Source organism: Galleria mellonella, unplaced genomic scaffold (genome assembly GCF_026898425.1).
Source record: "Galleria mellonella isolate WM207_F2 unplaced genomic scaffold, CSIRO_AGI_GalMel_v1 utg139, whole genome shotgun sequence".
NCBI lineage: Eukaryota > Metazoa > Arthropoda > Insecta > Lepidoptera > Pyralidae > Galleria > Galleria mellonella.
The window spans coordinates 4030395-4058392 of record NW_026441995.1 but is presented as its reverse complement, the minus strand read 5'-3'; the positions used below and the strand labels follow the sequence as shown (position 1 = coordinate 4058392).

The following is a 27998-nucleotide window of genomic DNA, read 5'->3' as shown; positions in this document are numbered from 1 at the left end:
TATGAATGAAATATGTCAGTACTGTCAATCAAATATTCGTTCCCACTTTTCATTTATTCAGTTCAGTTCACTGCTCACGGTTGCTTCTTTCTTCTGCCAAACATCCAAAACAACAAAATAATTGTAAATTGTTTTTAGAGAAATGGAATATATTGTTAAAGAATTAGGCATTAAAAGTGATAACATATTTTCTACTGTTTCGCCTGATCTTTTTGCTATAGTTGTGCACAATAGTTGGTTGAAGAAATGGTTGAAGAATCTAGATGTTGATAATACAGTGAATAATATAGATTTTACTTTACAAGCAGGAGAAAGTGTACCTTATCCTTGGCGTAAAATATTTGTCAGGGTATGTATATTTATTTTTTAGTTGAAAATTATATTTTTTATTTATGGGGTAGATGAAAAAAAATTGGTATTCACATAACTTGTGTTTTTTATTGTTTTTAAATGTATTTTCAATTATTTGCCGAAATTTGGATTAATTTAATGGTAGACAAAAAATATTTATTGAGATTATTTTAATTTTTATAGGTATTAAACAAGAGGGTATCTAAAGTCTTGCCCCTACCACGTTATAAATTAAATGAAAACAACACTGAATGTGCACTTACATTCTCACAGTTACTACAGTATGCTTCTTTAAACAATCAGAGAAATCTATGGAAGGAGTCCTATAAGAAATATTGCCAGAATAGTGATAACTCAAAAGAGAGTACAATTGTCAATCTTCTAGAACATGATCAACTCCTTTCCGAGGTAGTCTTAAGATTATATGGCTGTAACATTATTAGAATTAAGTGCGATGGAGGAAAACTTATTGAGTACAAAGAAATAATACCCAACAAATATGTGTCTAAGTCATATGAAACACATGTCAATTTATTAGCAGCTATGTTTATATTGGAGACTGACAATAACTTCTACGTAATGTACCATGGTCATTACGAGAACAATCTCTTAGATTGCCTTAACTTTAGTCCGAGCCTGATAGACAAGAATTATTCTCGTGGCATGTTCATTATATACCAGTTGCTGAATGTGTCCAAGGCCATGTCTGACAGAGGGTTGAGTCTAGGCATGTTGACATTGCAAGATATTTATTTAACCGAGAATCTCTGGCTTCAGATATTGCCCATAGTTACGAATAATGTGCATTGTTTGGATGCATCACTAATTTATGAGCAGAATAAAAGTAAACAGAGTACACCGGCTGTCAGCAGCTGTCAAGGCACCCAGGCAAACAAAGGAGAAGAATGGTGTTGGAGGAATGAAGCTGTCCAATTAGAGAAATTGTGCATGCTCTGGGTCAGGGGTAGAATTTCAAACCTTGATTACCTACTGCACCTCAACACACTAGCAGGCAGGCATGCTAATGATCTCCAGGCCCATTTTATGGTTCCTTGGGTAACTGACTTTCATTCAAGATGTGGTTAGTATGTGTGTAAATTTTTTGTAATAAGTATAAATAACCAGAAAAGTTGGTGGCCAATAGGTGTTTTTTTTTTTTTATATATATTACAGAGGTAGATTGATACCCTTAAAATATTCTAAATCATTAACCTTATATTTTTTTACTATCATTATGTTTTTTTATTCTATTTGGTTATTAAATAAACATTTACTTTTGATTTTGCCTGGGATATGTTTACTGACCGGTAAATAAAGTAGCCTATATCCTTGTCCATCCTATATAGCATTTGCACACAAAATTTTATAGTGATTACTTACGCCGTTAAGGCACTATACACAATGAGGAATAAATGTAGCAGAGCATAGTTTGTAGCTGTAGCCTACTTGTACATAACCAATATATCTCCTCTAGAAAATACTCTATATAAAAACATAAAATAATCTAAAAACACTCTTAAAATTCCTATCATTAGGAATTAGTAGCAAACATATTAAAAAAGGACAAGCACAAAAAATAATAGAGGTAGCAGATTTTTCTGCTTGAAAAAGCCTATCTCTCAATAATAATAAGGCGCTATAAGGTAACAAACAAACTCACTTTGACCATTATAATATTAATAAGGATTATTATGGTTTACTTGAAAAAATATCAGATCAGTAATATCTATATTAATATAATAAAAAGGAAAGATTTAATTATTTGTATGTTTGTAAAGGATAAACTAAAAAAACCCCCAATCGATTAAAAAAAAAATTACATATACAAAGCTACATACATCTACGCATGTGAAGCCACTAGTAATTATAATATATAAATTAACTAAAAACTTTTATTATAAAAAACTAAAAATTTATTACAAAAAATTATATTGCATTCAGGTAAGAATTGGCGGGACTTAACCAAGTCGAAATATCGCCTCAACAAAGGCGATAGGCAGCTAGATATGACATACGAAGTGAACTGTTCAGATCAGATACCTCACCATGTGTCCGATGCGCTTACCGACATCACCTGTTATGTGTACTTGGCTCGCAGGTATGTCGCTATCTCCTTTTGTAGTTTGTTTTCAAACTAATCTAATGCATTTCGCCGCAAATAGTCCTTATAGATTCTCCGGAGATAACGAGGCGAGTGCAGATGACACTCCAAACTTTTAGAGCAGCATTTTGCTGTTTCTTGCTTACCGAATACGATATTTTAGTCAGAAGACTGCAGAGTGATTCGAACCTCTATTCAGGCTGTGTCGACGCGCATACGCATAGAGACGACAAGCGTTCGCGGCCCGCGCAATGATGCGGATGTTAATAAATTTACTACTGTAATCTTTTAGAGGAAAAGTAAAGAGTATCCTTCTATTTATTTTGCAGAACACCAAAGGAGGTATTGTGCAAGTACGTGCGCAATAAATGGGTGCCGGCAGAGTATCCCGCGTCCATCCAGCGCATGCAGGAGTGGACGCCAGACGAGTGCATACCAGAGTTCTACACCGACCCTACCGTCTTCAAGAGTATACACGAAGATTTGCCGGTAAATATTTGTCAATGCATCATTAGATATTGACGTATATAATTTGCTACCCGAGGATTTACCCGCGTCAATATAACCTATGCATGTGTCAAATTTCATTCGAATCCATTTAATAGTTTTTGCGTAAAAGAGTAAATAGATAGATAGACATATAATTTATTTGCATTACTTACACCACACGAGTAACAACAGATATAGATACATATGCAAAAAAAAAAAAATAGGAATAAAAAAAATACATAAAAGAGGTAACATAATTTTTCATTTCGAGAGTGTGCCATAGTGATACAGAATTTTCACAACTCAGTTTTACAGCTTTGCCCTCAAAAGAGTAATATCAATCTATCTATTTTTAAAGACTTATATTTACCATATACTTACGAGGTCTGTCCGGAAAGTTCGTATAAAAGTGTTCTGGAATGCGAGAAAGAGGAGTGGGGAGGCCAGGTAAGCGCAGGACCCCTTCCTTATGTCCCTAACAATGCTTCAGTTCTGGTCTGACCGCCGTGCGGTGCGAACTGGCTTGTCACGCCATCTGTGAAGTTACCTCTTAACGAAACCCCGTCGGCATGGAGCCCGCTTCCGTTGAAGAGCAGCGCGTCGTAATCAAGTTTCTCTCGAAACTCGGCAAGAATGGCCGTGAAATTTTTGCCGATCTCAGAACAGTTTATGGGGATGATGCTGTGAAGGAACCAACCGTCCACAAGTGGCTAAAAAGATTCAGAGAGGGCCGAGAAAGCGTTCAAGATGACCCACGTTCAGGACGTCCTTCCACTTCACATTCCGACGAACACAGGCCAGACAGTTGATGGAAAATTCTACGTCGATGTGCTCAGACGCCTCAAAGCTCGTGTGGCACGAGTTCGTCCAGAATTGGCGCGAGAGGGGCGTTGGATTCTTCACCACGACAATGCCCCTGCCCACACCTCTCTTGTTGTCCGTGAGTTTTTGAGTAAAAATTCCATTACGGTGACCGAACACCCCCTATTCGCCGGATTTGGCCCCGTGTGACTTCTTCTTGTTCCCAAAAACCAAATTGGTACTTCGGGGGCGGCATTTGGGGGACATAAATGAGATAAAAAAAGCTACGACGGGGCAGCTGAGAAACCTACAACCAGAGGACTTTCAAGGAGCCTTCTCACAGTGGAAACGGCGTTGGCACAAGTGCATTATGTCACAGGGGGAGTACTTTGAAGGGGATAAAATTGATTTACCTGAATAATTGTAAAATAAAATTTTTAAAAAACTTTTATACGTACTTTCCGGACAAACCTCGTATTAGTAGGGCTAGTAGGATTATTTCCCAGGGTATGTTTGACCCTTAAAAAAAAAACTTAAGTACCTTAAAGCTTCGCTTGCATCCTGGACTGGATATGAGACAATTTTAAGGCTTGGTTTTTTTTGTATATTAAATTATTTTAATAACTTTTAACAGGATTTGGGGATACCATCGTGGGCGACGTGCGCTGAAGACTTCATAACGAAACATAGGGAAGCGCTAGAGAGCACGCATGTATCGGAAAATTTACACCATTGGATTGATATCACCTTCGGATATAAGTAAGTCATCGTGTTAACTTTTTACATAACTGCTGAAAAAAAGGAGTGTAATTTTTTTAATGAATGATAAGGAAATGGTTACCTCTCCTGCGCTATCGGTATACACTGAAAAAGTACCAGTGAGGGATAACAGGCAAGAATGAAACAGGTCCATCGTGACGAATTCAAGAATAAATTAATCACGATTGGTTTCCTCATGGAGGTCGACCTAATAGGGTATATTGCTAGCATTGGGGTTGCTAATCCCATTACTAACAATCTCTTCTCATCCTAGAGTGTAATGTTTTATAGGCTTATGTATATTATGTAAGTGAATTTGTTCATGATAATATATAAATGCCTTAACAGAGGGCCTACCATGAAATGTTTTTCGAAATTTCGGAGCCAAACGAAACCGTTTGGAAATATTAAAAATGTTAAAATATTGTTCCTTTGGACATTTATGATAGGATGTATGACGAACGAAATGTTAAACTCCATTTATTGGTCCGATTTTGGTATACACAAAAACACGAAAGTGAGACCGAAATTTCGGAATTTCATTTCAAGGTAGACCCGCAGATAAAACGTATGGGGTATTGTTTAAAACCTTATATCGTTTGCCAGGGTAGTTGGGTTTTTTAAATTGTTGAAAAAAAAATTACTTATTACTTACTATTATATAATATAATTTATTTAAATGTGTATTTTTAAGTATTTATGCAATAGATTAAAGCACTGAAATATTATTGTAAAAATGAAGACGTAAAGATGAAAGTCTTATATCTCAATTTCAGTTTTTCGCTTTTTTATGAATGTATAGAAGTGGTAAGAGGTGTTATGTGTATACTAACAGGCCTTATACTTACACTCGATTACTATAACTTATAATTGTTAGGACGACTTATAATAACCTATCTATATTAACCATATCTTATGTGTACATACATTTTTGAGTCCATCTCCCATATTTCAAGCTGACCCATCGCCCGTATACAATAGCGAGGACGCATCGCTCAGTTATTTACGCGACTCTAAACTATAAAAAAAATATACGCACGTAATATTTTTATTCATTTATAGAATAAAATCGTCGAATGTAACGCTAACGAGTTGAATTTGTCTATGTAAACGGTAGACTGTCCGGCGGCGCGTCAGTGAAGGCGAAAAATGTGTGCCTGTCGTTGGTGGATGGGCACACGGCGGCGCGGCGCGGCGCCACCGTGCAGCTGCTGGCCGCGCCTCACCCGCCGCGGGCGCCACGCCCACCCGCGCCTCTCCCGCCGCGGTTGCACTGGACGGCACCGCGCGAGCGCGACCGCGACCGCGACAGCAGTAAGTATAGGCAGCTATAGTTTCAGTCTCAGACCTTATTAATATCCTATTTTTTTTTTAATGGATGATTAATGGAATGGTAACCCCGCCTGCGCTATCGGTATACGCTGGCGGGGCACCAGCGAGGGGTGATAGGTGAATAATGAAAAAAGGCAGATCAGTCAGCCCATCGTGATGAATACACATGGAACTCAGCACGATGGTTTCCAGGGGGAACCGCGTGGAGGTCGACCTGACAGGGTATATTGCTAGCAATGGGACTGGTAGTCCGCATTACAAACGATCCCTTCCCCCCTAATATCCTATTAAGAGCGTTCACAATAATGTATGCCAACGTTGCAATTATTTTACTGATTTAGGCGTTTTTTTTGTGGAAGTCTCACTGCTTAGTTGATTAGAAGTGAAACACGTGCCGCCGGAATGTACGTGGACCGTATAACAGTTTTCCAATGTTGGCAGTTGCACGCATACTAATAGTAGCGGAATTAAACGAAATAATTTTAATTGAGCAATCAATGCTGCAATTATCTGTAAATTTTCAAAAACAATTGTATATTTTTCAATGTTACTGATCGATTATTTAAAAGTATTCTGACCTAAAATTTTAATCGTGCAATCGTGTATTACTTTATGGTATTAAATAAAAAAATATATTTTAAAATAATATATAATCATAATAACAATAAAACTTATAAGCGCATGCTAAAATAACGTCACCATTAATCTTTATAAAATTATCTGTGTCTCCGTTTATTGATTCTCGTTTGATCCAAATATTTATATTTCAACAGAAAAGTCAGTCAGAGCTGATACTCACAGTTCAGAGGAGGTGTCCGATGAAGAAGAAGAATCTGCTTCTCTCCCGCAGCACGTCTCGCGGCTCAATATTCCCCAGCGAGTGCGATCGCGACAGAAGAGCAGCTCCAGAACTCGTTCTCTCTCCAAGGGCCAGGGTCTGGATGATTCTGTAATATCCAACGAGAGCCGAGCATCATCCCACTCTAGACACTACAAGGTCCAACGATCTGAACTCGGTAAAGGAGTCATATACCTTCCCAAAGAGTTTAACCCGGTTTCTTCAATACAAGCTATGGAATCTCTTGATAATTTCCGGACAAAATGCTTTTTCAGTAAGGCAGAAGAGAATGAGAGATGCAAAGAAAATATGATGGCATTAAACCTTTTCCCGATGCAGGAGGAGACGAAGAAAAGTGGCAATACCAGTACAAAGAACAGTTCAGATGATACGGCATTCACCAACCACATGTTTCTGGCATCGTACGATCAGAGTTATTTAAAAAAATTCAGCCAGGATGCTCATTTAGAAAGTGTCTTCAAAGAAAGGAAGAGCAGAACATTGAGTACCAGGTATACTACGGATGCTGCAGTGTACAAGCAGTTCGTAGCTGAAACTCGCCGGCAGGACATGTTAGTGATCGGGTGCCTCATTGTAGAAATATTCCTTCACCACTATATGCGTCCACTGAGAACGAACACTAACAATTTTATGGACAGATATAACAGTTGCAGGACAGTGTTGAAGTATAACTTCAACTCGCTTCCCAAAAGTGTCAGTTACGTCGCGTCTCTCCTCCTCAATGTAACACCTCCAAGTTTGAGCTACAAAAATGAATTGTGTCCTAAAATAGACGAGCCCTTGAAGAAAATTGTAGTGACTGATAAAGGCCTGCCTCCTCCGACGCCGACGCAGTTGCTTCAACCGCTTTTGATGCAGCATTTGATACCTTTCCCGCCAACCTATCAAATTCTATTCAAGTTGCTCAGCACACTACACGAGTACGAACTGACGAGTAACGAATTGAGTATCTTATACACATACGAGTGTGATGGTGTTCAGTGTGAGAAGTACCAGAACGTCGACAAAACAAAGTTGTATTTTAGCCAAAAGATTGCTGAAGGCAAAATTCAAGCTTGTGCCACACATTTAGATATGCTATTGGAGCAAATCAACCATTATAGTCAATTCGACGTGCTCGATATTTTCGTTGATCATTACATAGAACTGTTAAGAAATAAAGACACGTCAGTCTTAGCTGCTTGGTATCTGTTTGACACGGTGAGCAAAGCGTTAGGACCAGCTGAGACGAAGAAAAAGCTTTTGAAGCATATACTGAACCTTTACGAGGATGATGATACGATACTGGATAAGTCAGAGGATAAGGTCGCAGGTGAAGATGCTGTGACAGTGTCTAATAGCACTACGAGTAAACAAAAATTCGTAAAGTTGTACCACAATATATTCTTGCTACAACTGATGGTTAGACTTGGGCTGCAATGTTTCTTAGATACCTTCACTCAGCATCTTGTCGAAGCCGTAGGAGGTTATAAAGACGACAACTCCGAGGCTAGCACTCCGGGACACTTGTGTCATAGTCGCTCGATGGCCAATAAGAAACCTAGATACTCAGATGATAATGTTAAAAATGCATTGTCCACTACTGCAGACATATTTTCACCGGACACTTCGTACGGATCCGAGCAAATAGCCACGCCAATTGTTGAAAAGAGCGCGATGGAAATAATCGAACCAATAAAAGAAAAGGAGAGCGACAGTAGAAGTGAAACTGAATTGTTTCATTTTGAGAGTGACAAAGATAGAATTCCGTCCAACAGGAGTAGAAGTAAATCTCCTTCAAATTCGATAGATTCTGTTAATTCTAATCAAGAATTGGCCGTGAAGACGCCATCGCCGTCGGCCGATTTTATTTCACCTACAAGTGGAAAGAGTTTCACACCTGTTCCTGGCCCGTCCGGTGTAAAAGACCTTAATGTCGTTGTGACTAAGGATGAAAGTCCGGAAGCAGCGGAAACATCCAAGGAACGCGTGTCGCCGCCAATAGACGTTCCTACGAAACCTATGTTCACGAGCTATTTGCATTTTGGAGAAGAAGATGCTACTCCTGATGAAGTGGAATCGCAAAAGAAATCTCATACGGGGGTAGTAAAAGGTCTCGAATTCAGTAAAATTTTAGAAAATATGCCGCCCTGTAGAAGTTTAAATGAGGATGAATTACAAGTGTTTAAGGAATCTAATTATTGTAAAATATCAGATATGAGTTCAGAGAGTCTTATATGGTTAGCTCACAGGCTCGGTCCAGTACTTACTTGTAGATATATAACAAGAAATTTGCTCAAAATGTTGACATTATGTTATATTGGCAAAGACAACCTGTCCCCGTGGGATAGTGACGACAGAGACGAGTTTGATGAGATATCAGTCGTGAACAGTCGAGTGATAGGCGATAAGAACGCAATGAAAGTTATAAAGTGCCTCACTTCTATTGTAGGTAAGTATTTTTGATTTGTATAAAACTAAATATTAAAATTATAATCAACTAGGAATGCATCCTCGGTGTTGCACGTACAAATAGATAAAAAAATTAATATTTTATATTAGCTTCAATATACAAGTTTTTAAGACCTTATTCATTTATTTCATCATCATCATCATATTAGCCGTTAACTGTCCAGTACTGAACATAGGCTTTCCCCTTGGGGGATTTTGCCAAAATAGTTGCTACACTTGGCAGGTGGGATGGCAACCACAGTTAGACTTTGGTGATGTTTTAAGATGGACGCTACTATCCATCGCCCGACCATTAAGTTTCCTTAGTCGCCTCTTACGACATCTACAGGCAAGGCAAGGGTGACCCGTTCTATGCCGGGACCACACAGTATTTATTTATTATTTATTCGATACACAGTACAATTATGCGTTATACCCAAAAACCTCGCAGGAGTTAGTTTTATTATTGTAAGTAATGTATAGAAATTTAACATTCTTGTATTATGTATGTGTAGCAATGTACGGCGAGCAGCTGATAATCTTCCAATACCTGCCGCACATGGTCGAGCTGATCGCGTCGTGCCGGCGGCGGCTATCAGCGCCGCTAGAGGGCGGCGTGGTCGCGTGCCTGCACCTCGTCAAGTACCTCGTGCCTTATATGTCCGATGTCAAAGTTATGGAACAGTTGCAGGTGAGTCTCATATTTCAAGTTTGATTTAATAAATAAGCTTCCACAGTGAAATCTCATTTTCGTAGATGTTTCATATACATTGCCGTATTTAAAAATTTTTTTTAAACATGCTTGGATATGTGAGCATTATTGTGATAATCTTCTTAGAGATAAATCAAAATTGCCGTACTGGCCAGATACATGCGAGCAGCGGCTGGCAAAAGTTGTATGAAAATCCATATCTGTCGTGTTTTGCGACCAGATAAATTACTATGTAAACTCATATCTGTCCTGTGTCGAGTGCTCACGACCACTCGAAGCATCTCGATCGGCCTTCCCTCGAGAAATCTCGGAATCGATATACCCAGAATAACGTAACTTGAGAAATCTCGAAATCGACATACCCATAATAACGTAACTTGATTTTCGTTCGAGAAATGTTCGAATTCGAACTTTTTCTCGAATTCGTGATTGATTCGAATGCACGAGAATCGGCCCCCAGGTGAGTCAGGCCATCGTGCCCACTTGTAAGAGTCCCCGTCCCCGTGTTGCAGGACACGTTCCCGAAGAGCATAATCCAGCCGGCGCTGCGGCTGGCGGCGACGAGCCGCAGCGCGTACCCGAGCGGCGCGGCGGCGCGCGGCGCGCTGGCCCGCAAGCTGCTGGGCGCGCTGCACGTGCTGGCGCTGCGCGTCGGGCCCGCCATGACGCGCCGCCACCTCGCCGCGCCCGCGCTGCAGAGGTAGCTGCTCCTCCGTCTCCCTAACAATATAATGCAGCCGGCGCTGCGGCTGGCGGCTGGCGCCTGCGCTGCAGAGGTAGCTGCTCCTCCGTCTCCCTAACAATATAGCATGCAGCCGGCGCTGCGGCTGGCGGCTGGCGCCTGCGCTGCAGAGGTAGCTGCTCCTCCGTCTCCCTAACAATATAATGCAGCCGGCGCTGCGGCTGGCGGCTGGCGGCTGGCGCCCGCGCTGCAGAGGTAGCGCTCAACACGCCCATCAAATGCTAACCCCATGCTCAAAAACGTGCCTGCAGACATCTCTCGTGTTGCAGGCTTTCATGGGTGATGGTAGCTGCTTATCATTAAGTGGACCGTCTGCTCGTTTGCCTCCCTAACAATAAAAAAAAAACTTTATTCAATTATTAACTAGACTTGTTTATAAGCACTTTTGCCGTATAGTCCCAATATAGAATGGGTGATTCTTCCTTTCCTGTGGGTGTCGTGAGAGGTGACTGAGGGAACTCTTAATAGTCGAGGGATGGACAACAGCGTCCCTCTTAAAACTTCACCAAAGGGCTAACTGCGGTTGCCAATCCGTTCGCCAAACGTGACAACTATTGACAAACTATTGTTTCTTCAGAGTCAGCAGCGCGCATGTAATATCCCTAGTGTCATAAGCGTCTATAGGCTTCAGTCAGCGTTTGCCATTAAACGAGCTGTCATTGTGATATAAAAAAAAAAAAATAAATAAAATAATAAAAATGTGACATTTATCAATTTGTCATTTTCAGATTTTTCTTGGCGTTCGACAAGGCTACGGGTAAAATTGACAACTGGCCAAAACAAGAGGAGGTCACTGTCGATAAGGTATGCCCTCATAATTGAATTACTACTTTTTAGTATATTACTACAAGATTTCTCGTATAGAGTAAACTAAAGCCGGAAGTCAGTGATTGTTCATAAAACTAGAACAATTTTCGCCTAAGAAACGTGACCGATTTAGTGTGAGAGGTTGAAATAATATTTTCATTTTTGATATTTATTTTTGACGACTATTGCATATTTTGAATGTGTTAATTTTCACATAATACTTTCAGACGTCAGAACAGGAGACCCTCGATCCAAAGAAGGAGGGATTCCTGGAGATCCGGCGAGACGGCACAACAGCGGAATGGACGGTTCGCGATGGCCGGGCCGTCCGCGCCGACCTGCCCGATCTGTCGTGCACGCCGCCTGACGTGTCTGATCGCCCGCCCGACCCTACTACGCTCACGGTCAGTTATTATTCGCTTAGCCTTTATTTATTTATTTAAACTTCAAATGTACAATTATATAATATAAGTAAGTATATATATTGCGGATTTAACACCTGATGGCATTCTCTACCCGTTAACCATGAGTCAACCAAAACAAGAGTGAAGTTATAAATGTCAAAAAAATAATTAATACAATTCTATAATTAAATAATTAAAAAATATGTCATATATAGTACATTACTGCAGCGGCCAGCAACTGAGGCATTGATGGACGAACGTGCAAATGTGGGCCGAGCACACATACGTGAGTCCATCAATGCCTAGTTGTGGCCAAGGCTTGTATAGTACTTTTCTCAAACAATGCGCGGAAATCAAAAACACAACTTTACTTTTTAAGTTCAATGACGAATAACGAACAATAATAATTTTTCACGCGCCGTAATGTTCCTTTGTTTTTTTTTTTATTAATAAACATTTTTCTATTTGCAAGCCAGTTCGAAATTTAAATAAAACCTTGTATTAGTTACCTCCTTGGTAGCCATGTTTCGAAGTAAAAGGTCATTCCATTTTTAAATTACAGGACAGATATGAGTTTACATAGTAATTTATCTGGCGGCAAAACACGACAGATATGGATTTTCATACAACTTTTGCTGGCCGCTGCCCGCATGTATCTGGACAGTACGGCAATTTTGATTTATCTCGAAGAAGATTGTCAAAATAATGCTCACATTTCCAAGCATGTTTGAGAAAAGATACTTATATATACTATTTTGATGTCATCGATTTCTAATAGATTTTTTTGATAAACGTGGAAGTAAGTGTGGATTATTTTTTTCAAATAATGATATTTCTAATATATTATATAAAGGGACGGAAGAGTAAGAATATTATATTTAATGAACTATGACTTACAGCTGTCAGTTACTTTAAGTGTAAAAACAGCTTCTAACCAGCATTTTTGCATTTTACATGCCATGTATTTATTTGTTGCTGTTTTTTTTTTTTCAAAATATAATTCCATAGTATAGTGACTAAGGATATCTATTGTATTCAGTTACTAATCTAGCTTGCAGAAAGATTCTAATAAATCTTGCAGTTAAAAGACAGAAGGAAACCAGTAAACAGCAAATAATATTTAAACAGTATTTAATATTTTACATTAAGTAGGATTCGTAAAGACAGAAAGATAGATGTAAGATAAACTAAAACTCAAACGTCACAATGTTTCTAAATTATGCAAACGAAAAAGAGTCTTAATATTACATTGACGTAAAAATTGTTGGCGCGGTTAAAAGGAGGTAGCGGAATGAGTCTACACAAATATGTTATGAGTAAAATTTTGCTGAAGTTTATTTGTAACACTGTTATAGGCTCAGGAGGAGTTACTGATGGTATTCAACGAGGAGTTAGCTTACAAAGCATACAAGATGTTCGCGAAATTCATCGGCGCGGACGCCTTGGAGAAGTGTCTTAAGAACATTGATACAATACACGCTCTATGCAGAAGTTATAAAAGGAATATTTCCTTAGGGTAAGTTATTTTCTTATAATTCCAATGAAATTTAATGAAAATGTAAAGAAAAAAAAATAGTAATAGTTGTGTTACGGTTTAAACGGTGGGATCATCATCATCATCGCCATCATCACAGGCATTATCCGTCCACTGCTGGACATATAGGCCTTCCCCATAGAATGCCATAAAGAACGGTTCTCAGCTACCTGTATTTACTGAATCGCTGCAAGGCATTTTAGGTCGTCACTCCATTTAGTGCGGGGTTGTCTTACATTCCGTTTATCCGTACGGGATCTAAATCTAAACTAAAGAACTTTTCTTCCCCATCGGTTGTCGATTCTAATGGTCGATTTAAACGGTGGGATATGGCAGTGAATTTACAGGTAAAACGGAACGGTCAGTTTTATTAACCCATTCAATACGGCGGCCATATTGAGATCCCTATGCAGTATACGGCTTAGTTTTTCATAAACGGCCGTCACTGACGGCACAACTTTTTCTACGTATATGGCTTAGTTAATTGTTAGGAGTGACTGCCAGTAAATAACGGGCTTCCACAAGTGACTGGAACGGTCTAAAGCACGTTTGAAACTAAAGGAAACCGAGCGCCTCGGAGCGCTCGCCGTCATTGGGTGAGGGTGGGGAGAGCGCCTCGAGGCGCTTGCCGTCACAAGGTGTAACATTGGAGAGCGCCCTGGCGCGCTCTTCGTATTGAATGGGTTAATAGACATTACCAGAGGGAGACTTTGTACAAAAGTCTTGGGTACCTCTTTCCCATTCGAGTTTCAACCTTGAAGCACCTGTGTTTGCATGGCTGTTTCGGTTTGAAATGTGGGATATGGCGTGAATTTACTGGGTACAGAGGAATAACACATGAGTCCTCAGGAATGGCAACGCATGGGGGGGTATCATGGGCGAAATAGTATACTCTGTTATGTCCATGGTACTGCTCATGTCTATAGGCGACTGTTACCACTTTCCATCAGGTGGACCGTCAGCTTGTTTGCCATTCTAAGTCGTATAAAAAAATAATAATAATAGTGCTTCTGCCAGGGGTTAGTTTGCCATCTCCTCTCCTTAAGAGAGGAGAGATGTGAATTTGTGTAAAAATAAATAAGAAAATCTTTTTATTTCGCATAATAGAGATGTATACATATTAATCAAATATTTCAGCTCTCCTCACCACGTAGAGCGAACGGACAAACGCGTTCAAACCTCACTCAGTGATGAGCCAATCAGTCGCAAGACAATCGACATCGCAGCCCCAAAGCCCGATACTGCAACGGACCATATATCCAGTTCGAACAGTTTCGGCTCGAACGTGTTCTTAGTGGGCAACAGGATAGACGTCGCCAGTAATGTATACGAGACCGCCGAGTATCAAGGCGACGTGTTCGATGTAGTGCGCTACAAGATGGATAATGGTGTTAAAATTACGTGAGTACGACTTGTTGGTTTGTTTACATAATATAGTTTTAAAGTAAAAAATAATAATAATATAAAATAATAGCTGAATATCTTGAAGGAGATATTGCTATATATGTGGGACTGAAAAGGTAAATGACTTTGCAAAGACTGTCTGAGTTCCGAGTTTTATAATTGATGAATGAATGAATGAATGAGTATACTTTATTTGCATTATACAATATAGGAAATAAGCAAGACAATTTACAAACACAACGATACAATTGTATAAGTACAGTAAGGCGGTCTTATTGCTGAGAGCAATCTATCTACACACTATGAACGTATAGATTTGCTACGTTAATATGGCACGCCCCTTCCAATTTTTACTTCGATGTGTGTGTCTATATACAGACGTGGTGCACTGGTTTCGTTTGTGAGGGTACATTTTTTAAAGGGATCTGGCTAGAGGAGTATTATATTCCTTGGTCGAAAGCTTGTTATTATTTTTACTTATACTTTTTTTATTCTTTGGATTTAGAGAGGCGGCGTATCATGTTATTTAAGACAATATATAGTTGTGGGGGGGGGGGGGAAGGGATTGTTAGCAATGGAGTTTGACAGCCTCATTGCTAGCAATATTAGGTCGACCTCCATGTGGTTCTCCCTGGAAACCATCGTGAACAATTTTTGTTGAATTCGTCACGATGGGCCAACTGACCTGCTTTATCCTCACCTATTATCCTTCACTGGTGCCCCGCCAGCGTATCCCGATAGCGCAGACGGGGTTACCATTCCATTATCACCCATTAAAAACAAATATAGTTGTGTACATAAATTATATACTGATAGACACATATAATAAATTGTGTTAAAACGGCGAGAACTAAATTGTATTACCGTAAATCAAAATAATATAATAATCAATAATTATCATTAATAAATGTCCCTTATTTAAATAAACATTTCTAGTTAAATATCCTTCTATCTTCTATATACTTCTACTATCACTTACCATCAGGTGAGCCGCATGCTCGTTTGCCCCTGTGTTGTAAAAAAAAATATCCAGTAAGAAAGTTCTTGGTACACTCTTCTGTCTGCCTCTACTACATTCAATAGATATGTCATAAATATAGATCCTATATAAATAAAAATAAATCGCTAAATATGTTGCATAGTGTATAATTAAAGAATGCCTAAAACGAATTTCGTAGTAGTTCGAATTTCGTAGTTTTACCAGAGGGAGACTTTGTACAAAAGTTGATTGCTTGGGTACCTCTGTCCCATTCGTGTTTCAACCGTGAAGCAGTTGTGTTTGCATGGCTGTGTTTCGGTTTGAAGGGTGGGATATGGCGTGAATTTACTGGGTACAGAGGAATAACATCTGAGTCCTCAGGAATGGCAACGCATGGGGGGTATCATGGGCGAAACAGTATATTCTGTTATGTCCATAGTACTGCTCATGTCTATAGGCGACGGTTACCACTTTCCATCAGGTGGGCCGTCAGCTTGTTTGCCATTCTAAGTTGTATAAAAAAAAAAAAAAGGTCGAGGAAGGTTTATACGAATAAAGAGAATAATTGGAAAATTGCCGGGAAAATATAAAGACTCCAGTTTTATCTTTTTTTTATATATAAATTGTTCCTAGCTGATTCAAATATTTGGCTATTGTCAGAACGTCTGTCGAGTAAAATATATATCAGTTACGACAGACACCTACGCGGCGACTGGCTGATATACTGGGAGCATGAGATCGGCCGGGCGGACAAGGACACGCGGTTCAACCTGAAGCAGATCAAGCTGCAGACATTCGTGGGACACACGCAGGCAGTCAAGTCTATATACTGCCTCGACAACGAGCACAGCTTCATGAGCGCTTCCAAGGACAAGACGGTCAGACTCTGGTCACTGAGGAACCAGGTGAGGTTTATTTATTTTTTTGTTGGAAATGGTGACCACGTATGCGCTAACGGTATACGCTGGCGGAGCACCAATGAGTATTTACTGGGTAAAGAGGAATAACAACTGAGTTCTCAGAAATGGCAATGCATGGGGGTATCATGGGCAAAATAGTATACTCTGTTATGTCCATGGTACTGCTTATGTCTATAGGCGAGGGTTACTACTTTCTATTAGGTTGGCCGTCAGCTTGTTTGCCATTCTAAGTTGTATAAAAAAAACTCTTTTAGCCAAAGATATGGAAAAAATATTTTTAGTCACAATACAATATTTTTACTTAAATTCAAATTTAAAATGTGTAGTGCATATCCGATAATATTATTTTTAATTTATTTATTACAAGAATTAACCGCGATGGTTTCCAGAGGGAACCGGGTAGAGGTCGACTTGATAGGGTATATTGCTAGCAATAGGGCTCTTTTTTTTTGTAAATGCTCCCCTTAATTGGAGGTGCGCCCTGACCGGATATTAAGTTCCAGTTTGGAATTCTAGTGTAATTGTTAATGCAAAATTGTTTGTGTTTTTCTTTCCATCCACTTTCTCCTATCTCATACATTATTCCACTTTCATTCATCATCTTTTTCTCTGCGTGATTATTTTATTTTCCTTATCTATTTTAAGTTCTTGTGGATTTGGCTCTTATTTTATATTCTTTGGAGAATACTGTACTTTGGACAATAATGGGGCTATGTTAGAACCCATTACTAATAATCCCTTTCCCCCAAATGGATGATAGGTTATATCCTAACACTTGCCTTATACTCTGATTCACGCGAGAAACATATAGCTATGTATGTTTGTGTGTGTGTGTGCAGGGCGACGGCAACGCGACCACGTCCTGCAACTGGGCGTACACGGGCCACAAGAAGGGCGTGGTGTCGCTGTCGTTCGTCCCGGCCCTGCGGCTCGCAGTCTCCACCGACTCCGTGCTACACGTCTGGGATCCCTTCATGGAGGCAGTCGTCACGCAGGTAATAAAAACCGGCCAAGTGAGTCGGATTTCCACAACGGGGATTGCTTACAAATTGTAGTATTTTTGTAATGCCACTACAAATTTACTGTATTTAGATTTTCCCTTTACTTGTGCTGTATAACATTGCTTCTTGCTAAATTTCATGATTCTATATCATCAAGAAGAAGTACTCTTATAGGTTTTGATTTTTTTGCAAATGTTAAATTATTTCTTCTACAAATTATATTTTTGGGTTTGATCGTGTCTCTAGTGTGTGTGCGACGTGCGCGTATGCGTATGCGCGTGCGTGTGCGTGTGTGGGTGTGCGTGGGGTATCCGGGTATACGTGTCCCGGATGTGGGTATTAGGGCGTGCGTGTCTAAGCGTGAATGTATACGTGTGTAGGTGTGCGTGTATGGGTGTGCGAGTGTGCGTGTTCGTGCTTGTTCGCGTTTACGTATGTAGTTACGTTTGAAGATTTATGTTAATATTGTTTCGTGCTGTTGCAAACGGCGTGCGCTCGGGCAGGTGGACAACATAAAGTGTGCGGTGAGCTGCGTGCGGGCGGTGGGCGGCGCGTCGGCGGGCGTGCTGGCCGCCACCACCGACGGCGCGCTGCGGCTCGTCGACGTCCGCGCCGCGCTGCGCTCGCACGAGCTCAAGGTACCGCCGCGCCGCGCCGCGCCACAACCTCTCATGACTAGCTTCTTGCCCACATTCGTGGCACGAACTTTTGAAATCTACGAACTAATGGATTCGATCGTTCCTAGATGGCGTATTAATATAAAATCTTAGATTATATAGAAAGAGCCTTGAACCTCTCAAAAATGAGCCATCTTTTTGTCAGCTAATTGTTACATTAGCTTTTTATCAGTGTTCTATAAACTTCCGCATAAAATGTATATATGTATGTATTATTTAACAGATAAAATGAGTGTTTACGCATTAAAAAGATGCAGAAGTTATAAGACAAAATAAATATAGAAGTTATATATATTAGGGATCACTCATAACTATTTATCACGAAAAATTGTATGAAAAAGTTGACCTGCTTTTTTCGAAGCATTTATATGGATATACATTCTATCTGTATAATCTAAGTATAAAATATACACCAGTTTTTAAGCTAGATCTTCAGAAATACAACTGTGGGAATCATATCCAATTTGGTGCAGTAGTTTTTATGTGATGCCGATATAAATATATAGACAAACAGACACAATTTCTAAATAATTAAAGATTGCGTCCCTCAAAAAAAAATTCACATTAGTTATTTTAATTTAAAAATTAGTACTGGTAGTTTGCTACTGAACCGATTTTGATAAAAAAAATAATGGGATCTATTTGTAAGTATATCCTTTCAGATAAAAAAAAAAGAGCTTCCAAATCGGTTTACAACTAACGAAGTTAAGAGGTAACACAAAAAAAAGAATGCAACCGAATTGAGAAGCTCCTACTTTTTGTAATGGATTGAAAATGTTGTTTGTGTGTCGCGCGCAGGTGCCGAGCAGCGCGACGACGTTCGCGCGGTGCGTGTGCGTGGGCGGCGGCGGGCGCTGGGCGGCGGCCGGGCTCGCCGGCGGACACGTGGCCGTGCTCGACCTGCGCACCGGCCTGCCGCTCGCGCACTGGCGCGCGCACGACGGCGAGGTACCGCACTCGCAACCCGGATTTTTTTTTTTTTAAATCGGTGATAATGGAATGGTAACCCCGCCTGCGCTATAGGTATACGCTGCCCGGGCACCAGTGAGGGATGATAGGTGACGATGGAAAGGCAGGTCAGTTAGGCCATAGTGACAAATTCCACTAGAATTAATCACGATGAGTTCCAGGAGGAACCGCGTGGAGGTCGACCTGGTGTTGCTAGCAATGGGTGAAGGTAAACTATTAACAATCCCTTTCCCCCATCCTGCAGGTTTTTTTTTTATGGGTGAAAATGGTATGGTAACCCCGCCTGCGCTAATGGGATACGCTGACGGAGCACCAGTGAAAGATGATAAATGAGAATGAAAACAGGCCAGTTGGCCTATCATGACGAATTCATCAGGAATTAACCATGATAGTTTCCAGGGGGTATCGCAAGGAGGTCGACCTGGTTGGGTATATTGTTAGCAATGGGATTCTCAGTCTCCATTACTAACAATCCCTTTCCCCCCATCCTGCAGGTTTTTATAACAACCATAACCTCTTATCGAAATTTGGTAATTTAAAAAATCGGTGACGCAATGGGTGTAGCGAGCTAGCCTAGGGCCGACCACTCCACGGGTTAATGGATAATAAAGGAATGGTCACCCCGTCTGCACTAACGGTATACGCTGGTGGGGATGATAAGTAGACGATAGGTGCATAATGTAAAAATAGGTCAGTTAGATCATCGTGATGAATATATCTGGAATTCAGCACGATGGTTTTCAGGGGGAACCGCGTGGAGATAGACATGATGGGATACATCGATAGCAACTACAACTAACCTCCCTGTTACTAACAATCCATTCCCCCCAATGCAGGTACTTAGGCTGGCTGCTGTGGACGACCACAGGCTGCTGAGCTCTGGTTTGGATCAAGTGACCGCGCTGTGGAGGGTCGATGATGGCGAGCTGATTGCGCATCTGAAGTGAGTTATAGGTTTACTATTTATTACTAATATTACACTAACTGTTCGTTGCGTGTGATCCCGTGATTCCTTTTTCGTGGGTGTCATAAAAGGCAATTAAGGGAACCTAATGACCGAAGGTTGGTCAGCAGCGTCACTCTTTAAAGATCACCAAAAGTCAGACCAGAGGGAGACTTTGTACAAAAGTCGATTGCTTGGGTACCTCTGTCCCATTCGTGTTTCAACCGTGAAGCAGTTGTGTTTGCATGGCTGTGTTTCGGTTTGAAGGGTGGGATATGATGTGAATATACTGGGTACAGAGGAATAACACCTGAGTCCTCAGGAATGGCAACGCATGGGAGGTATCATGGCCGAAACAGTATACTCTGTTATGTGTATGGTACTGCTCATGTCTATAGGTTACCACTTTACATCAGGTGGGCCGTCAGCTTGTTTGCCGTTTTAAGTTGTATAAAAAAAAGAAAAAAGTAATTACAAGCATGGCAATTACTGGCATATCCCTGCCTTATTTAAGAGGCCTATATACAGCAGTGGATAGTTAACGACTGGTATGACGATAATGATTTTATATCTCCTAAAGCAATACACTCGTAGCAAGTTTTTTTTGATAGGTGAAAATGGTATGGTAACCCCGCCTGCGCTAACGGGATACGCTGGCGGAGTACCAGTGAAGGGTGATACATGAGAATGAAAACAGGCCAGTTAGCCCATCACGATGAATCCCTCAGGAATTAACCATGATAGTTTCAAAGGGGAACCGCGAGGAGGTCACCTGGTTGGGTATATTGCTAGCAACGGGTTCTCAGTCTCCATTACTAAAAATCCCTTTCTCCCCTTTCGTAGCAAGTAAAACACATTTGCAAAATGTAATTATTTGTCGAGTGGTTTCGAAAATAGCAATAAATCTTGCTAATATAATAAAATTGTGACTAGACGATGTCTGTACATGGGCAATTTGATATGAGTGGTCTACATAGGACTAATAGATGCTAAAACAATATTTTGTAGAAAATTTGTTTGTCTGTCTGTGGGTATGTTTGTTCCGGCATTACGCAAAAGTTATTGCATCAAATTGAATGCTGTTTTCACAGTTTTATTCCTGATGATCCAACTTAAAAAATGTTGTATCACTGGTGAGTTATTAGATTTACTTTAATTCCGCTACAATTAGTATGCTTGCGACTGCCAACACTCGAAGATTGACTACTATCCAGTAGTTCTACAACCTTCTATAAGCCATTAATCTCCGACCGCCATTCCGTCCATGCACGTTTTACGATACGTGTTTCACCTATAAACTGGTATACATCATATGGCATATAAAGATAAACCATACGTTTTATCGTGATATGCCATACAAAAGAGGTCTAATTCGATGGTGTCATATTTTTAAAATACACGTTTACGAAGTTCCTAATAGCTATTTTATTTATTTATTTACTCTTATTTAGTTGTTAAATATATAAACGTCACTATATTATTTCCAGGGGCAGCACAGAGCCCGTCCACTGCCTCTCCGTCTACTACAACGAACTCATATCGGGCACTACCAACAACCGTATCGGCGTGCACACGTCGCTCGACCAGGACGCCTCGTTTTCCAGCACCAAACTGCGCTCGGACACGTTCAAGGGCGTACTAACATGCATGGCAGTGTTGCCACTCAATAGGTTGTTGTTATTGGGAAGTGACAATGGCACTATTAGTCTGCTTTGCTGATTTATAATGTTTCTATGTCGGTTATATTACATTGTGCTTTTTAATGCTATGGAATATCTGTATAGATCGAAAAAAATATGTAAAATGTTTTAGACATCAATGGCCTTCAAACTGACATTTATGACATAGTTGTGGACATTTTTAAAAACTTACCTATCTCCTTCACTACTATAAATAAAGAAACAATTTTTACCTCAAAATGTTGAGAATTTATATTAAAATAAATAAATTTATTTTTTTGTTTCATCATATTGGAAATAAATTCAGAACAATTGCAAGATAGTAAGGTAAAGACTGTCAATTTTCACTGAAATTTACAAATTTTAGGATAAAAATATTTGACACTATTTAATATTTAATTATAATACAAAATTTTTTACTCGAAATATTTTTTATGTATAATTTTTCTGTAAATAATCTTTCACTGTATATAAAAAATTTCAATTTTTGTTAAAAACTGTTCATTTATTATATTTGATTTGGTAACACTGACATTACTCGTCTTGTTATATGAATGATCTTAAAATATAAAATCTCAAAAATGAAATCTAATATAACCGACTAGGAAATTAAAACAAATAATACGTTATATAATGGCAAAATGTCTATGATCTCAATTTATTCAAATACACTTTAATTGGAGATAATCTGTTATTAGTGCAATGAACATGATTTTCCTAAAATGGCCACTTCTATTTAACCTGAAGGAACAATTTAGTTTAGGATTATTTTATAAAGCATAACATTAATCTATGTTTACACCCCAAAAATCTATGGTTGCTGTGAAAAAAAAAAAGAAAAAGCTGTTCCTAAGCTTGTATCAACATTATTATTTAAATTAATCGTAGCAATAGTTTTTCCAAAATTAAAATTGCTACTGTCTTAAAATATAGAAGAATTTAAACATATATTACTACTTATTATTCGTATTTGTTTCATATGTAATTTAAACACGAAATACTTACAGGTGTTAAAAGAGTGCGCCATTTTGCGAAATTCATTTTTATAGAAGTCCGTAGGTATTGAAGCGGCTTGATTCAAGCATGCATACTTTGTTACTTGTAAGACAAATACTTTATAGGTAGCAAGAATAGTAAATTTTATTAAGCATCTTGACCGTCTACGAAACTCATAAGATAGATTCTAAGATTACATTAATGTTACTGTATTCATTTCACAAGGTTTAAGACTAAGTAAGTATAGTATTTTAATTTTTTTTTTATTTTAAATCAATCTATATATCACAAAGTGTAATCATAGTATTTACATCACCAAATAATTGTTATGTAGATATATTACTATAGACTGAATATCACTATTTTTATTCCACTAACTTTTTTTTTGTATTTGAATATTATAAATGCATGTGATGTATGTCGATCGTGGCGAATCTATGAATATTGTATAATGCATGAATGTATTTGTTACCACTAATTGTACGTAAAATAGTTTAAATGAAATTGATCTACCCAAATCAGCTGATAATGGCAGCGTAACAGATTATATAGTTGTTGTCTAGATTTATGTATTTATGTCAGATTCCTTATGGTGTCGAGGTGAAGAATGAATCGAATGTACAATGCGCTTTATTTAAAAATTACCCTATATAAAGGACAAAGCATTTGTTATTGTAAAGGCACTATCTGTATAAAATGTTTAGATATTACGTTGGATTGTCTACACAAGGGGCACATGAGCCTGTTGACAGGTAGTTCTTTGTTGCTGCATAAGATAGTACGGTACAGCAATATCGGGCATCTCATTCTATCTCATTCATTCGTTCATGAACACCTCTCGTGTACAAGGAATATTATTTTGTCGATGTTGTTAAATGAAAATAGGGAAATTATTTAATAATCTACAAGATAAGGCTCTCGGAAATGCCTATACGTTTTGCATGTTATTCTATAGGCCCAGATAATGTATTAAATCATAATTATTCTTCGTTTATACAAAATCAACGGCTGCAAATTAGTTTTAATATTTTATTACCTTTGTTTTTTTTTTTAATTAATATTTTATGGTTCGAATCTTTTGCCACATTAGTAAATCTCATATTATTAGCTCGCGTCATAATATACCGCAATGTGGCTAATGTTGCATAATACTTGTTTTTATATAATTTTTTTTTTAAGTACAAAAATATTATTACCAAAGACATTCCAGTGTAAGAATTCAATGCAATGTAAATTATTAGATTAGATACAGTTTTTATTTTTCGTAAAACGAACAAAATTTTCGATTTATTATTTATTTATTTAAGAGAAATGAAACTAATTATTATGTACGTTAATCATAAGTCCGTAATGCATGCATAAATAAAACATGGATTTAATTTAAATATTATTTATTATTATTATTATATTTTATGAAAATATTATTAATTTAAAATTTTAAAATGTAGTTTTTTTTTTAATAAAAACTTTAGCCCTCCTTATTTATATAGATGACAAGTTTCTAATAAACTTATTTTCCGAGTAGCTATTGACTTTTTCTTTTGTACTAATATCTCACTAAACACTCTAACAGTTAGATTAGCTTAGTAGGAAGTGTAAATATATAAATATTTATACTTCCTACGACTATAACTCTTAATTCTATTCTAAATTCTATTCTCTTGTTAATCTTCTTTATTTGAAACTTCTTTATTTGGAACTTCTTTATTTTACTAATAATTCATTCGTTAAGAAACATTGTTTACAATACTAATGAAAGACAATGATATCCATAGAAATATAAAACTGTGGTGTGAATACCGACGCCCTCTTTACAAGTTCCCAAAATAAACTAAGATGTAGGATTTAGGTATAGGATGTAAAGAAATGTAAAGAATTTCCGTCTCACGTCACACTGTTGGCAACAGATTGCTTTCCGTAAGAGGTGCCGAACCTGCATAGTATAACCCTTTCAGACCCTAGATTTTTTTTCTTTCAGATTAAATATATTTTCGTGTTTTGGAGCCAAGCCATCTTGCCGTCACGCACGAGACCACTGCACCACCTAACCGCTAAAATAATTTCTTATTGGCTGGTTTAGAATTTCACTATCATGTTATTTCAGCTTCGTGCGTAAAAATGAATTGCGCGCGGTTTTAGAATTGTTTAAAGTTACAACTCACGTCCGTATCGTTCAGGTCTGAAAGGGATAGTGGGTTTTATTTTCGAGTTTTTTTAATTGTACACATTGTTCCTTTATTAAGAGTAGAGTTTGATTCATAATAAAATTATATTTGTCGAATATTTAAGGAATTCTTTAAGAAATATGAATAGAAGAAATATTGTAGCATGTAATGCAAACATAAATAAACATAGCATCTTAGATACCTGTATAAATATTTTATTGTATTTTCTATTTTTATTTTTATCATATTTTTCTCGTCATTAATGAAATATTTACAGTATATATATATAAATAAATTATGATTAAACACAATAATCAGGTGAAACTTTATTGAGCTTTTGTTAGTTCCTATTTCTAATCTGATGTATTTGCAGTAATGTATATAAAACATAACTTTTAAATAATCACATTTGTAAGTTGAATATATTAAAAATATCACATGTTTTACTCTATATTTTATTTATTTTTAAACCGCTCAAGTATAATATAGAATTTGTATATAGGGATCAAGAGTATAAAATAGTATTAAGAAGTTTAAAGAGGCTAACTAGTGTGTGTTGTACAAAGATTGTTGCTACCTGCATTCACATTACGTCCATAAGTTATAAAGGTTTACTACACCTTCCGTGGAGGGTAAATGTAGAAGCCATGTGTATGGAAATCTAAGATTCCGAAACTATCCATTAGAGGCGCATCTAGAATTTTTAGTCAATCACTTAAATTTATGTAAAACTCACACTAGAGAATATATATCCTTGTAAAGTATTCAGAACTTATTAATTATGATATGAGACCTCGTTTATGTTTGTAGATTATATGTAATGTATTAGATTAGATTTTATGTGAATAAAAAAAAAAAAGAAATCTTAATTTAATATTGTATTGATGTAGTAAATTAAATATAATTTTATTGACCGTTCATCGTTTTAATTAGTGCCAAAGAGCCTATCTTTAAATGTTTACTGCCGGACTCCATTTAAAACATACAGTTATGTCGACTTTATTCAAACTGAACTGCATTGGATTTAAAACTAGCCAACCAAAGTAGCAATTAATATTTCAAATGGAGTTCATCTATATACACATATATTAAATACAGTGTATATGAGTGACTTTTGTCATCTTGACAATTTCCTCATACTTACCAAGTGTTGTATTCGTTTCATTACATCGTATCGTTCGCATGCCCACATACATAACTATGGACTTGAGTAACAAAATTGTCAACTGAGACAAAAAAGCTTCAACCGTGATAGCGTATATCTATATGTGTTAGCATGCATAAGTGATATTTGTCATCATGACAATTTCGTCATTTTTTTTATCAAATTTGTACATGTTGGTTATCAACGTGTACGTAACGTAGGCAACGTAGTTGTATTCATGTACACCTATTATAAACTGGATAAGAATGACGAAATTGTCACAGTGACAAATTTCGCTCATGCCTTTCTTGATAAAAAAAGCACCTTAAGTAAATAAATTTTTATGATGAATTTTTAAATGTAGACACTTTACTGTTGTTGATATTTAAAAATCTTACAATTATATAAAAATATAAAGCGACCTAATGCTAGGGATGAATTTGATTGGCAGTTTGTAATAGAATAAATTTTCGCCGGCGCATCATAATTGCATAAAATGATAGAGTAAATTTGTGTATTTTTAAATAAACAAAAAAAAGAAACTATTAAATACTTAATTTAGTGTTCATAATCTAATTATTACATACAAATACATTATAGTTAAGCTCTTATATCGTGTACGCATGCGACAGATACAATTAAAAGAGATCTCATACATTATAAATATCGGATATATGGCTAATTTTATAAGAGAGAGTGTGCGGATTGGTTCAGAATGTAATATTTGTATTTAATGTTGTTCATAACTATTTGTAGCTAAGGTGTAAGAAATTACATAAGTTTCGCCTTGATCGTTTAACAAACTGTTGTATATGTAATACCGGTGTAATGACTGAACGGAATTCTCTTACATTCTTTTGAATTTTCCTTTATTTCCTTGAATTTTGAACAATGCTATGTATGACATGAAATTTGTTTAACACACCATATCTTTTTAAATGGGCGATAATGGAATGGTAACACCTCCTGCGCTATCGGTTACGCTGGCGGGGCACCAGTGAGAGATGCTAGGTGAGAACGAAAGCAGGTGAGGAATTCCACTAAAATTGATCACAATGGTTTTCAGGTGGAGGTCGCGCTGATTACTAATAATCGATTCCTCCCAAACACACCATATCAGCCAATAATTGTCCACTGCTGAACATAGGTCTCTCTCTCTATGTGGGTGTTTGGTCTGTAGTTGCCACGCTTGGTAGGTGGGTTGACAACCGCAGTTTTTTTTTGTTTGATGGGTGAAAATGGTATGGTAACCCCGTCTGCGCTAACGAGATACGCTGGCGGAGCACCAGTGAAGGGTGATAGATGAGAATGAAAACAGGTCAGTTAGCCCATCGTGACGAATTCATCAGGAATTAATTATGATAGTTTCCAGGGAGAATCGCGAGGAGATCGATCTGGTTGGGTATATTGCTAGCAATGGGATTCTCAGTCTCCATTACTAACAATCCCTTTCGTCCCTGACAACGGCAGTTAGGCATTCGAGATGTTTTAAGAGGGATGCTGCTGCCCATCCCTCTGACCATTAATACTTCAACATATTAATGCTGATTTAGTTTTATTTATTATGTAATATTATGTAAGTATTTACGCCCCTTACAAAGTGCAAGCTACGTGTTACAGTCATGAGATATCTCTGTTCAGTCAGTATGCGGCATACACTAATATATTATGTAACTGAAAGGTATTTTTTGTAATAAAAGTATTTTTAGAGTTTATATTGTTTAGTTTCATTTAAAAAAAAATAGGGCGAAATAGAATATGCTTACTGATGATGGTAATCGATCGATGGACGAGATCGTT

The 27998-nt window shown here is 37.9% G+C and overlaps 1 protein-coding gene across 1 annotated transcript; it reads left to right on the top strand.

The window, feature by feature from the left end:
• Window positions 1–5: 5 nt before the first annotated feature.
• Window positions 6–27873, top strand: LOC113510822 (WD repeat-containing protein 81). Its single transcript, XM_026894360.3, has 19 exons — window positions 6–349; window positions 535–1432; window positions 2293–2449; window positions 2782–2941; window positions 4377–4501; window positions 5619–5815; window positions 6607–9123; window positions 9638–9813; window positions 10347–10534; window positions 11305–11380; window positions 11611–11787; window positions 13143–13303; window positions 14459–14722; window positions 16393–16609; window positions 17464–17619; window positions 18129–18263; window positions 19101–19250; window positions 20108–20214; window positions 21702–27873. The coding sequence occupies exons 1-19, from the start codon at window positions 143–145 to the stop codon at window positions 21931–21933; spliced, it is 6300 nt and encodes a 2099-aa protein (XP_026750161.1). The 5' UTR covers window positions 6–142; the 3' UTR covers window positions 21934–27873.
• The last annotated feature ends 125 nt before the right edge of the window (window positions 27874–27998 follow it).

Bases quoted from the DNA above. Each gene is read 5' to 3' on its own strand.
- LOC113510822 (XM_026894360.3), top strand. From the start codon at position 143: ATGGAATATATTGTTAAAGAATTAGGCATTAAAAGTGATAACATATTT. The intron at 18,264-19,100 runs GTACCGCCGCGC...TGTCGCGCGCAG, and splicing joins TGCGCTCGCACGAGCTCAAG to GTGCCGAGCAGCGCGACGAC. The intron at 19,251-20,107 runs GTACCGCACTCG...CCCCCAATGCAG, and splicing joins GGCGCGCGCACGACGGCGAG to GTACTTAGGCTGGCTGCTGT.